This window comes from Semicossyphus pulcher, unplaced genomic scaffold, assembly GCF_022749685.1.
Source record: "Semicossyphus pulcher isolate SPU_LCO1_2020_fin unplaced genomic scaffold, fSemPul1.0.p SCAF_17, whole genome shotgun sequence".
Classification (NCBI taxonomy): Eukaryota; Metazoa; Chordata; class Actinopteri; order Labriformes; family Labridae; genus Semicossyphus; species Semicossyphus pulcher.
The window spans coordinates 5,384,703-5,398,920 of record NW_027211681.1 but is presented as its reverse complement, the minus strand read 5'-3'; the positions used below and the strand labels follow the sequence as shown (position 1 = coordinate 5,398,920).

Genomic DNA, 14,218 nt, shown 5'->3' with positions numbered 1-14,218 from the left:
GCATACTTTCTTATCTGATGACTCTTTCTTATAATGTGTACAGAAGATATATATTTCAGTGGATTGAGAACATTTATAGGGTCATGCATGCAAATCAATGCTTACAATACCACAGAGCTTTTCGGCGAGTCAAAGCAAGTAGAAACTGAGCCATGAAGAGAGCGATATGATCCTTTTTTTCAAGAATTGTATCACTTTCACTTAAAGGAAATCTTCAGGCCAATTATTGCAGTCATCTAAATGTCCCTGGTTAACCTTTGACACATATAATTTTAAATTAGCTGCATCTATAATTATTTTTAATATATGCTCTACATCCCGACACGTATGTAGATGTTATTAAGGGAGTTAAAGAAACAGTAGTTTTTATAGGTGATATTATGAGAGATTCAAAAATACTGTCACTTTAAAAGCATCTGGTACCCTGCACCCTCAAACACACTGAAATGAATTTGTGAAGTAATCATTCAGTAATCCTTCGTGGAATTAAAAACATATATTTTAATAAAACTAAACATTCAGCTTCTTCGATGCCATATTTCTGCCCAGTAACCATTTCCAATAGCTCCTGAGCCTCCGTTGTTCTCCTCAGCCGTCTTCACCCAAGCAGTGACATCATTCCCCTTTCACCCAGTTCTCTGACGGCTGCGGTACGAGGTAACAAGCGGTCAAACCGCGATGCGTTCACTGGATCTCCAAAAAGCTCGTACATCCACGATGTTAGAGTAAAACATTTAATAGATTTAGATTAATTTAATCTAGATTGACCAGAATAAATGAGGAGGATAACTGAAGAATGAAGATATGACAAGACTATGTTTCAATGGATTTCAGTTTATTATACATAATTAGACACATAGAGGGAGTCATTTATTGAACTGTGTTGTAATCTATTGGTGAAAGTTATGTGCACAATTATATGTATTTGCAAAAAGCTGTAAAAGCCATATTTTGGAATAACAGGGGGAAAGGAAAATGAACAATGGCCAACCTGAAATGCCTCACAGTTCATATACCGACCCAGCCAATTGGCAAGTGAGTTTAAGTTAAGTATAATATGATGCTATGTTACGTGTGGCCAGTATGCTATTATATATATTATATTGCTATTATAGAAAAGGCACAAGTTACCCGGTTATTTTTTCTCACTGTGCTGTTGTTTCATACAGTTTTTCTTGATCTGATGTTGTTCATTTGCCTCTGCAATATTTCCGAGTGTACCTAAAAGCAACATAAGTGGCGACGTTGCATGCAGGAGGAGAGACACAAACCGGTGTTTATCTAACACAGATTTCTTATCGTGCATCAGTAGCCTTATTACGCCACTCACGAGAAATGTTTCTCGTCGTTTATTTAGTCCATACGATGTTCATGCTGCAACATTAATGACAGATTAAAAAACAAAAACAAAACATTGAAATCCTGCGTCTCGAGTAGGCTATTGTTTTTTCCTCCTCGTCTGAAAGGCTGCCGTGGCGCTGCAGTTTGGGGTTACATTCATTAATTTTGCTCTGTATACCAGACAGATTTGACACAATTAACAGCACAGAGATAAATATAGGCAACCAGTACACCATCCCCCGCTACTTCCTTCAACACACTCTGTACCGGGGTTACTATCGGACAAACCTCCCCTCCTCCTTCACTCTGTGCGCTGAGGTTACTATCGGACAAACCATCTCTCCTCCTCCTCCTCTGCTTCTTCCTCTGATCTCGTCTGCTTCTGTATCATGCAAACATGCCTGTGTCTTTTGCTTTTGTATTTTTTTTTTATTTTAAATACCATAACCAGGGGGATGCCGCTAAGCTAAGTTTCATAGGCTTGAAAATGGAAATTACACAAAGTGCAGCTTAATATATTCTAACAAAGAACACATTGTAGGTTGTGCGCTGTGTTTCTGTTCAGGGTTACTGTCGGTTAAAGTGAAATAGAGGGAGCTGATACTACTTTCCCGTGTGTGCATCCTCAGGCATCAACATCGAATCATAGAATTTGCTTTCCTCAAGCAAAAGAAGGATGAAGAACTTAAGTGACGCATTTTCAACTGAGAAAGACTTGTGGATCAGCAAGTTACATTTCAATGCAAAATGTCTGGATTTACCTAAACAAACACACAGTATTGTAAAGATACCTAAAATCCATGTTTCTTAGAAAGAGATTACAGGTTTTTCTTCTTATCTTCTTAAATGTTGTCAGCAGTCCTACTGTGCACCTTTTTCTCAATTCCCCTGGCTATACCGAGTCTCTCAATTATAAAGTCAGAAATACTCAAGGGTCTCTGAATTAATTCCAATGCATCCTCCAACTGCTGTTATCTTGCTTATTCTCATAGAAGGATTGATAAGCAGTGGGGTACAAACTGATTGCATTATTGGGCGTGTGGTGAGGTTCTAAAGGAAAGTCGAATGGAAGGAAAGAGCCAAGCTGCCCTTTTGTTGAATGTCATCTCTTCAGTTCATAGAAACAACCTTAATCTCTAATGTCTCTGTACAGTCTGTAGAGACTCTATTCAAGTAGGCGAGAGTTATAATACTAAAGTGAAAGCAACAGACTCAAACACTGTCATTATGTCCCAGACGTAAGATGACTGGGTTTGAGCTTCTGGATGAGCTGCATGATTTTCTGTGTTGTTCAGAGATGTTGGAATTCAGGTTGATCTTTACCTCTTTCCATCTTTTCCTATGATTACACTGCGTTTCTTAATACGGCAATGTGTTTAAGTGAATAGCATTATATTGTGGCTACTGATGCTCAACTGACTTTGTGAAGTCTTTCAGGGACTCGGTGATTAAAAGATGCAAACAGCTTTTTCATTAAGGATCAGACATACCTCTCTTTCTTATTAAATATATAAAAAGAATATAAATATATGATCTCTTAAAGTGACAATATCACCACAGAACTATATTGCTGCATTGTTCTGCCATGTGATAAAGTGAATGCACAACAACAGACTTGTAATTCGTTATCTGAAGATCAGGAAGCTGTTCAATGGTCATTGATGTCTTGGTAATTAGCATACATCCTACCTGTGAGCCAGCATTTGCATACTTCTTGTTTAACATTTACATGTGATCACAATGTAGCAGATCCTTGCATGTCTGAACCGATCTTTAGACTGCTATATTACATGAATGTTCAGCTGATCTGTGAAAGACAACAACGGCTCATACTGTTGGCTCCTGACTCCCCACCTACTACCTCTGAATGAGTCAAGCTGTATGATGTACTGAACAAATCCTCCTTTAGGCGGTCTAAAGCTTTCCACATTTCTCTTAGTATCATGGGGGTAAAATGTGTTTCTTCTCCTTACGAGACATGCAGCCCACTTGGTCGAACATGCTCTGACTTATCGATAAAGAAGCAACGCTCCAATCTGCAGCCTAAACTCCAAGACAATCCCAGAGAGTCTTAACATCCTAAGTGGGTTACAGTCCAGTGATCCCATCAGTCCTGAGTGTGTAGACTACCTCACGCTGCGCCAGCCCAAACAAACCATTGTTCTCCATCCACTGAGAATAACTGCACCTGACAGCGTACTACAAATATCACACAGAACGAGACGTGAAGCACTGAACTACAGAACACTGAGACATTCTTGACGATTTTCTACATAACTGACCTTATTGCCATTCATTTTCCTCTTGCCCTCCTGTATACACTGGTGAAGCTGGACTCTGCCTTCTTTGTCCATCTACAGCTTTTGTTCTTGACGGGGCAAAGGTCGTATTTCTCGTTTACATACAGAATGACAAAAAGTTAAAACAGACGATTGTACATGGCACATTTAATGATAATTTACTAGTAATTGACAACCAGTCTTTATGTCTAAATTAAAGTTATAATCTCGAAGACTTTCATGTAAATAAATGTCTGTTAAGTCACTATCGCCGAATGAGGTAACACAATGGTGATTGAGCCTATGTCCCACTGATGAAAGCCTTTGCATTTGCAGTATTACAGATTGGCTGTCAGTGGCGACTTTCATCGAAAAAATCAGAAGTGGCGCCCAGGTAGTGACGAGTTTTCCATCACCCAGCAGTGGTTGGTCTGCCACAGAGGGTAGGCGGAGCTAAGCTGCTGCTTTTCCGGTCTCTGCAGGTGTTGCGAGTAAACAGTAATCTACTATGGCTGAACAAACAAAGAAAAGATAGATGACTACAGATACAACTTCAAAAATAAGTGAAAATCCAAAGAAAAAGAAACAAATTTGACGCTCAAATGAAGGCAAACATCCTTTCCTTTGAAAAGGAAAGCGACCGTCATCGAGGAAAATCAAGAGTTACAATTGTTACAGTCCGAGCCAACCGTGGACGTCACACCTGCGACACTGTCTGGATATCAGGAAAGTGTGCAATTACCGTTTCTCGCCAAAGAGAACAAAACTGAGATCTTCGCGATTACAACTTTATGCAATTAATTAGATGATTACCTTAAATCACTTTGTTGCTCTATAATAATTCTAAGGCTTATGACTTTATTGAAAATAGCATGGCCCTTGTAAAATAACACAAAAATATTTTGTTGGAATCATAAAAAATATGTAACCTTTCAGAAAAGGCCATAAAGCCCACATTAGACACTTAGTCTTCATAATAGAGACTTCAAATGTCACTTTTGCAATTTGTAGCCTTTTCAATGTTCGTCATCCTTTTTCAAACTCATTATTTTGAGTCATTAGTAGAAGTCAACACTTTGAAAATGACAGCAGTTTAAATTTTCTTCAGTCACACTGATTTGTTAGATAAAAAGGCGCTCAGTCATCTTCAATGATTATCATCCATCTTCACCCATGCAGACAGATCTGGAGCCTCTGTGATAGATTAAGGTTCTAATTACACTGATCGTGGATCCTGTTTTAATGAGACCCCATACCCGGTGGAAGGCCTCGCTGTACCCCGATCACAGTGGAGGAGCAAAGCTCTCTCAATGACCCACGTTAACATGTACTACCTGTTCCTTCGTTTAGCTTGTTTCAGCTGCCAGAACCAGGGACAGCTTACTTTACTAAACACGGTCACACAGAGGTTATCGTGTTCACTTATTTTCTGCAGCTTAATCAGCTGAAACAGGCAACATCACATCAGAACATCTGCTATAGTTTTAGGAAGGTCTGGTCATGTTTTACTCTGGTTGTTTGAGAAAATAAAAACTGTTCATCTTTCTCTTGAGTACAGGAACAGATGTAAGAACAGACTGCTACAGCAGATGCATCACATTTAAGCAGTTTCCCCTTTTAATAATGTATCCACACTTGTTATGTAAGGCTTTAAGTGTAAAAGGAAAGGCAAAAAGAACTATTTGGATGCTTGTGTTGTATTTAACATAATTGCACCCCTTAGCAAAGAGAACAGAATAAAGACAGCGGAGGCACACCAGGCCAGATAATCGCTGCCAGATGGTTGTCGTGCTCTTTGGACATCAGTAGGCCTCCACTGCACGTCAGGCTCCTGCAGCTTCCTGACACGCTATATAAGAGAGATAAGAGATAAGAGTAGTGTCGAGGGGCACATTGATTCTATTTACAATTTTAAATCATTTAGTGTTTGTAACATTTTGTAGAGGACAATGACATTCTGCAAAGGTCACTTTGCAGCCTTTTATAGACCAAACCAGCTCCACCAGCACCTGTTGTTCCATTTAATGCACCACTGAGCTGTTTTTACTTGACATTTTTCTTTTTGCTAACTAGGTCTTCTCTCAGTCCTCAGACAACCTCCTCGTTCCGTTCAATCTGACAAGGGGGCAGTTGAACAAAGCGCAACCCAGTCAGACTTTGGGGTCTATTGACATGTTAATTGTTTACAGTTGAACAGAGTGTTGTTGGTCAGTAGAGCGGTCCAGTTATTCAGTGGCCGGGCCAAAGACAAGTCTGTCATTGTTTAGCCGCACTCAGCCGGCTGGAAGTGTTTTCGGGATACATTCACTGAGCAGGCAGCAAGACAGCGCAGTGAGTTTTAACCCTGTGCATGAAAACTCTCTCAAACTGCAAAGCTGGTTATATTAGCACTTCTTCATTCTTGGAAACGTTGCCGTTAATATTCATGTTTACCGTTACAAACAAAAACCTGAAACAAGCCAGACTTAGTGTAGTCACTCTGTTTGCAAGGTTGTGTGTGTTGCATGTCTTTCTGTTCATGCATATCTTGTATAATGTGAAGTTGAAATACATTGTTAACATCTGGACTCATTTGCCATGTTGTTTGTTGTTATTTTGTATTGTTTACTGGAAATGTATGCAACACCAAGAGAAATTTCCCTGTGGGGACAATAAAGTATATCCTATCGTATTGTATCGTATCGTACTCTCAGCAATTGGCATGCTTACTTAATGATAAAATAAGATATCTAATTTTAATTTTGTTTATTGTAAATGTATGCAAGACCAAGACAAATTTCCCTATGGGGACAATAAAGTATACCGTATTGTATCGTACCGTACCCTACCGTACCGTATCATATCGTGCCGTGCCGTGCAATGCCGTACCGTACCGCATCGCACCGTACTGTACTGCATCACTATACTCTAATTTCATGTATGTAGATAATAATACCACATAACTTTTTGTATATGTTTTGTATATGTATAGTTATATTGATTTAGAATATCTATTATCTAAGTTAGAAAATGTATTCAATGTCTCCATGGTGAAGTAATTATTTAATCAATCAGTCAGTCTACAGCAAGGCACCTGAAACTTGAATATTAGAACTTCAGGACTAACTCGAGTCACAGCAGCAAGTTGCAACATGAACCGATGAGGGTTAAAAATAACATTGCTCAAAGTGTCACATCTAATCTTTGGTTTCACTTTTACTGCTTATGAGTAGAGACATTTTTACAGCAGAATTATACACAAGCTTGGCTGCATATGATGGCTCTAACAGAAACTACTACTCTTTAGTTTTAAGTGCATGTTGCAGCAATATGCTGTATGCAAGTATATATTGCTCGTTGCTTAAAGCATCACTTGAAGTGATGCGCTGCCCTTGCCGAGTCCATGTTTGATGGATGAAAGCAGCGAGTGCAAATGAAGGAATAGCAAATTAACATCCATCCTTCCATTTTCTAAGCTGCTTACCCTGTTCAGGGTCATGGGGGGCGGGGGCTTATCCCAGCAAACATTTGGCAAGAGGGAAACCGTGGTTACCAGTGATACACATTCATCCTCACCTTTGGCAATGGCAAATATAACCAGGTACTATTTGATTCCAGAAAGGTTAGCATGGAGACAACAAAAGAGAAGACTCACAGTTACAGTTTGTTGTCTAAAAAAACGGAAGTATTTCAGATTAGACTGTAGATTTCCTAGTTTATTCTAAATCTTGTTATGTCTGGTTCACATTGTTTTTTATATTTTGCTCGAAGACATAAATGAAACCTGCAAACCAGCAAACAATTCTAAATCACCAGATTTGTAGCATTTAGATGGAAAGCTCTTTATATAACCCCAAATACCTGTGCAAGCATTTAAAGCTTATTTATATTACAGTTGTCTGCTGTATATAGTTATGAAAGTCTAAGATCCATTAAAAAAAATCGATACATTTTTCTCTTACAATTTTGTAGAATTTACATATTCTTATATTAAATAAAAAATAATTGTATATCCACTGTTCCTTGTGCCCTTTTTTAAACCTTACATTAGTACTGAATGCATTGTACTTACTGCTTTTTTCTATATATCTATCTTGCTTGAATATGGGCAGACAGCCTAGAGCTTAATTGAAATTTCAATTATCAATGCATTGTGTTGCTTTAAAAGAACTGTACAGCAGCGCAATGTATTGATGGGCCGTTGAGGTGTCGCTGGCCCTTTAAGAGATGTTTTGACTCCGCACGTGCTTGCCTTATATGGGAGCAGCATCAAACGGTGACCGTTAGTTACCTCTGCTGCTGCTCTTCTTTGCTCCGCATCGAGCAGCGATATAAAAGCCTGCTGGAGGAAAAAAAACTGTTTTGTCAGACATTGAGACACAGAACAGCGGAGGACCGTGGAGGAGTACACTTTATTTACCATTTTTAACTTGTTCTGGACGAGGGGCTCCAATTTATGACAAGAAAGAGTGGATATTCACAACGTTCAGGATAAAGGTCGGTGAGTTTTTAGTTGTTTTTTTTGTGGGGGAGTTTTGGGGTGATGTGTGAGTTTCTTTGTTGGCTCAACAAAGAGATGTATGCCACCGTGTTACAGATAAAACATATTTTCATATTCGTATTTCTTCATATATTGTCATTTCAATGTTTGCATTGTGGCTTTGAGTGCTTTAACATAAAACACGAAAATAATTTTGTTCTTGAATACTAGTTGTTGCACGTAATTTGTATTTTTCTTTTTTTAATTTTATCGTCGTAAAGTTGAACAAGAATCGTAATATGATGAAAGGGCAGTTTATGTTTAAGACAAAACCGTTGTTGAAGTAAAATGACAAGTTTTGTTCTTGCTGGTTTTTGCTATTTTATCATGTATGGAAGTATCCTCTTCGACCGTCTACGACTAGGACCAGTGTCAAGTTAGCTTCAGTCAAACACAGGGCTTCCGGTGAGGACTCCCAAAATAAAAGCCCCTTGGTGTTAACGTCTTTATCTAATTCAAACAAATAGTCTAAACTTATAATGTGAGGCGTTAAAGGCAAATATCCTCGTTATCTCTTAATGGTTTTTAAGTTTATTACACGCTACATTTCCTTTTAATTATAAAGAGAGTCATATGAGTGACCACTGACAAGTATTTTGAAGTCACATTTGTTGCAGCTTAATGCTGAAAGCACGTTCACTTTACTTGTAGTCTCATTTCGTCTGACTTGCTGAAGCTCAGCATCGCGAAGCTGAATGACCGACTGTAACCTCAAAAAAGAGAACAATGAAACACAAGTCAAGAAGTAAATCTATCCTACGATTACATTTGAAAATGTCTCATAATGTTGTCATTGTTCCGCAGTGAAAAAGACGACTCTTTCTGACAAATAACACAATGGCTTTCTTTTCTTTAATCTTTCAACTGCGTTGTTGTCACTATTTATGTGAAGTCAGCTCAGTCATACATTGGTTTAGTGTTTTTTTATTAAGTGTGCGTGTCTGTAATTTAGGCGCAACGTCGACGAAATGTATTTCCTCACTATTTTCTGTTTTCCATCATCTTTTTTTCTCACAAAGCATCGACGCTCATTCACCGTGTTTTTCGTGGTCGATAAAATGAAATGTCATTTTTAAAATTCGCTTTTACATGTTGAATCATCTTCCATACGTGCTCCGAAATCAATGAAGAAAATGGAGTTTGGAAGAAAAAATCCAGTATGAGACTGATATAACACGTGAGCGAGGATTGATGGTAAACAAGTATAAAAATGGCTATTCTTCGTGTGTGCCACTAGAGGCGCCCTGGCTCTGCACCATTTGGGCTCAGCAGAGAACCCCTGATATCTCTGCGGACGATGTGTTTTCACCACCGTGTTCACCAAATTCGGATAATTCATTGAGGGAAAACTCGACAGGAAATGAATATAGCTCGCCAGACTGTAAAAATACAGAGGGAAAAAAGTAGAATCAAGCTGATGCACGTTAGATGACAGTAAATTATTTTAATGGGCTTTTAATGTAAACATGATAAATGGAGAGGTTTAAAGAGGCACAATTTGGTTTTGTAATCAAACTTTACAGCTCAAAATGGGATATAATTAGAATGAGAAGAAAAAACATCAAATGTGTTCAAAACGTGATGAAGGTGTAAATTGAATCATTTCTGTACACCCACACACTCAGCAACATTGCACACAACAATATGGGACTGGAGGAGGTGTTGTCTTACCTCATTCATTTCATGGGATTCATGCGGTAATGTAGTGGAATAGATTCACAGGAAAATAAAACGAATTAACAAGGACAATGTTAATTTGTAACTAAAGATTAGTCGGATGATGTTTCCTCTGTAATGGCAGTGTAGTGATCTGATCTGCTGTTGCCATGTTTCATGCAATCAAATGGACAGTTGTGCTGTGATGATCTGTTTGTTCAAACGCTGTGTCTGATACTAAGTTTACAGCAGGTATTTAACATAGTTCCTCAATGAAACAGTTAACCGTGTGCCGGGAGTGCTGCCATTAAATCAGTTGACTCATACCAGATGTGGCAGGACAGCCGATGCTGTTCAGGGGTCACTGTGTTGTTTGTTGATCCCAATGTTCCTGTTGGTTTTTTATTGCAACATTTCATACATTCCAGTGGATTTACTTAATAGGGCCAAAAGCGCGCAAGTGGAAAATCTGAAGCTGGGTTACCGGAATAAAAAGTCCAATATTGCTAACATCTGTTGATAATTACTGAGTTTTCTTTGTGAACGTCCCCTCTGGAGATTATTTAACGCAAAAAAGTACAAATTAAAGCTGTGATTTTATGAATTAGTCTCACCCACAAATAAGTGGAGACCACCAGGGTTATAATAAATACATTGTCATGAGTGCATTAGATAAAATGCGGCGTCAAACCAGAGAAAACTGGATGAATCATTTGATTAGGGCAGCTCGAAAGCAAATTATTTGTGGAGACGATGTTTGAACATCACCGTGTCCTTGACATCCGCTGTGTGCAATCATCCCACTCTCTCTGACATCAGCTTTATTCTGTATAAAGGCCAGTCACATTGTGAAGAGGATTTTTGCCGAAAGGTGTTCCATTTTATCTCCAATTTAACCATGACACAGCTTAACAGATGAAGCAACAGCATTAATTACAGTAATACCTGTTGTAGAAGGGACTTAAGGCAGGGGTGTGCCCTTTGTGTCATCAAACTAATCATCTTAATTAGCTGCCTGTGATTATAACAACTATTTAAAGATGTCCGTCATTACACAACTTCTCTTCTTTAGATTACATAAATGCTGTACATCTAAGTCCTGATCTATATTATCCTCATGGGCTGTAACTCTCGTTGACCTTAATAAAGGAGTTAAGGGTCTCAGACTTCAGTGGCCGACCTGGTTCTTGAAGGCGAGGTGTTTATTTCACAAAACAGGATTATGAGTTTTATTTAATCTCCCGAGAACAAAGGGATTCCTTTTGTAAAATAAACACAATGTGAAAAGTCTTTAATAAGTATTTAAGGCCTCTCCTTGGAGTTTTTGGTTTAACAGGTGGACTTAGTGGTTTGATCCAAGCAAACAAGTCTGACTGCAAAACCGAGGACTTTTGAATCTGCAAATACAGTAAACAAATAGGCCTTAATGTGTGTACCCCACACATGTTTACATACGGGTAAATCACTTGGCCTTTCAGAAATCTGACTAAGCTTAAGCTTTAATCAAAATGTTAAAGATGTATCTATTTTACATTCCTCTGATTAAACCTCATAATTGTGTTTAATCAGAGGGTTGTTTTGTCAAGTGAGAACAATAGGACAGCTCGGGGCCTAAGTGACCACTTCTTCCAACATTTACATCCAATGTAGTTCTTGTGGGAACTGCTGAGGTGCGAACAAGGTGAAGAAATTGCTGATGAAAAGGTTTTCGACCACTTTGACCACCTTAAACTGCCCACCACCCACTCATCCTTCCAGTTGGAGTGCAGTTTGACCTTTGGACCGATGAGTCCACATCAGGTGGAGCTGAATCGGCAGCTGTTAGCAGCTTTCCTCAGTCGTCAGTCGACTTCTTTTGCTGATTGTTGCTGCACTTTTGGCTGGTCTGCGTTTCAGAAAGCGTTTTAATCAATAGGTGAATCTGTTTTTCTCCTTTGTGTGATACTTAATTCTTATTTTTTAGATTTTTTTTAGAACATATTAGCCATAAGGAGCAATGTTAAGATTGATGCTTTTTGTCATGTTCTTTGTCTCTGTCTGACTCCACTTTGCTTTTCATTACCTTTTACATGCATTCGGTTAAGGATTGCTGATATAATAACTTTCTGTTCTGTTTTCACCCCACATTGGTGCGTCAATGTATAAGGCAGTTATATAATGTTGTTCACCACATCTTCTTCCACAGGAACAAAGCAGGACTTGAGGGTTAGTTAGCCGACTGTGTTTAATCTTTTACACAGTGAGAAGCGTGTTTTTTGTTGGTTACATGTACAAGTTGCGCAGTGGTTGACCGTCTCTCTGTCCCTTTTTGGCTCCGCAGTGAGGAGCTGGAGCGTGCTCAGTGAGGTTGGGAAGACGTCAACATGGCTGTCTCCACTCAGCTGGGTTTACTGCTTTGGAAGAACTTCACCTACAGACGGAGACAGACTGTAAGTACATGATTGAATCACAAGAACAATGGGCTGGATGAGTTCACAGTAATCTGGATTTTTCTGGATGTAGACATTTCCACCGTTACATAATTAAATTTTTGTTCCACTAAAATAAACATTCATATTTAAATGTGTCCGTCACAAGACTCAGTTTTACAATATTCAGTTAAGTTTGCCGCCAGGAAGAGTCATTATCATAGTTGCATCATCCTCTTGTTTGATGTTCGCTCTGCTAATGCAATCATTGTTCAACAAGATAGGACTGAAGACTGAGAGCAAAATGCAGATTAAATCTTTCCTCTGAAGGATTTTTCTGAGTCACATTTTTAGTGGATTAACTTTGAATCAGAGATGATCTTTCCAGCACCACATAACTAGTCATAAGGGCATTACAACATTACATCAGGGCAGCTCTAGGTGTTTAATATTTCCTCATTAATATGAAGCCCAAAGCGATAAAAGTGATCTAATTCTCCTCGGGGCCACTTGGACTGAAAAACATCACAGTTTACAGATTACTGTGACTCAGTCAAAGATGTGACGATGACACATTTACATGTCCAGTTCCCATCTTGGCGCCTGTTGATGCCCACACACTGAAAGTTATGCAAATCAGATTCAGCTCTGGCTTCTTCTTCATCTGCATACAATGAAGCCGTCTGATCGTCAAGCAGGAACCTTCTCCTCAAAGTGACGGCCGCTGCTGCCGCTTCACATTCAGTCCAGTGATTTCCAACAAAGGGATCCAGCGCGTTCTCCGAGACAGTGACTTTATTCTTTATCCGCGCCCTGCTGGTTAAAGCTGCGACACAGGCGGCTGAAGAGGAGAGGCCATATGGAACAGATGGGCAACTCATAGTCCTCTAAACCCAGCAGACCTCGCTCTGTCTCGTGCTGTCTCCCCTTATTAACCCACATACTCTTTACCCAGTCTCATGGTGGGATTACAGTTTAGTAAAGACGACAGCTGACAGACCCCTCCACACACACATATACACATTACTCTGGATGTCTTTATTCTACAGCAGCAGAGATTACCTTAGCCGAACTGAAAACACACGAACACTGCTAAGAACAAAGGAAAACACGGCAGTGATTGAGATGATTAACTCATTTGTGTCATGAGTTTTTACACCCCAAGAGTGTGAAGCCCTCTTTTACTGTGCTTGATTAACTTATGTCATCATCCCTGTTGTCTTTGTTCTCTCAGATCCAGCTGCTGATTGAGATCATCTGGCCCCTTTTTATCTTCTTCATCCTGATCTCGGTCCGAATTCATTATCCACCCTACGAGCAACATGAATGTAAGCTCAAAGAAATTACATTAGCATTTTTTTCATTCAAAGTTTAGAGCTGAATGACTCTTATGTTCACTTGAGGTTCACCTCAAACACAATAAGAGTAGTCTTTGAAATGCTAAAGATGATTGTCAGAGAGTTATTCTACATGTCTATTTTAAGACGGTGTTTGCTTCTTGCTTCCAGGTAAGATCAACATGTTATTGTCACTGAGGGATCTGTTCCGTTTGTCAATATTTGTTTGCACTGTGTGAACATGTGACAGGACCTTTAGCTCCTGGAAAATTGAATTGTACAGTTGTTCGCAAGCAGAGCTTGTTTCACAACTTTGACCACGTTTCAATTCAATAAGATTATCACTGATCGAACACACACAAAAAAAAAAACCCAATCAGCATTTTAGAATTGCTTTGACAGCGGTAGAACGGAAACAAGTATGTATTGAAATTCTACTGGAGGCAATGGAGAAGGAGACGCCAATATTCTGTCGCTCTCATTATGAGCTTGCATTCGATCATTTAGTAGACCACTGAGCCAGTTCCCCTATACAGAGAAAAAGCATTGATACTAAATTGCAGTTTAAACCAAGTTAACCGAGTGAACTCCAAAGAAATGGGTCAACATCCTAACCCCATAATCGCCCTCTGTACTTATCTTTTCAGTATAATAGGTAGTTAACATCAGTAAATTGCC

General features: G+C 39.1%; 1 protein-coding gene across 2 annotated transcripts in view; it reads left to right on the top strand.

The window, feature by feature from the left end:
- Positions 1–7,942: 7,942 nt before the first annotated feature.
- LOC138595096 (phospholipid-transporting ATPase ABCA1-like) overlaps positions 7,943–14,218 on the top strand; it is a 36,989-nt gene continuing 30,713 nt past the window's right edge. For both annotated transcript variants that reach the window (XM_069666418.1, XM_069666417.1), the window contains exons 1-3: positions 7,943–8,096; positions 12,116–12,224; positions 13,438–13,531. In XM_069666418.1, the coding sequence (XP_069522519.1) occupies positions 12,159–12,224; positions 13,438–13,531 (160 nt within the window). In that variant the 5' untranslated portion in view covers positions 7,943–8,096; positions 12,116–12,158. The remainder of the gene's footprint in view (positions 8,097–12,115; positions 12,225–13,437; positions 13,532–14,218) is intronic.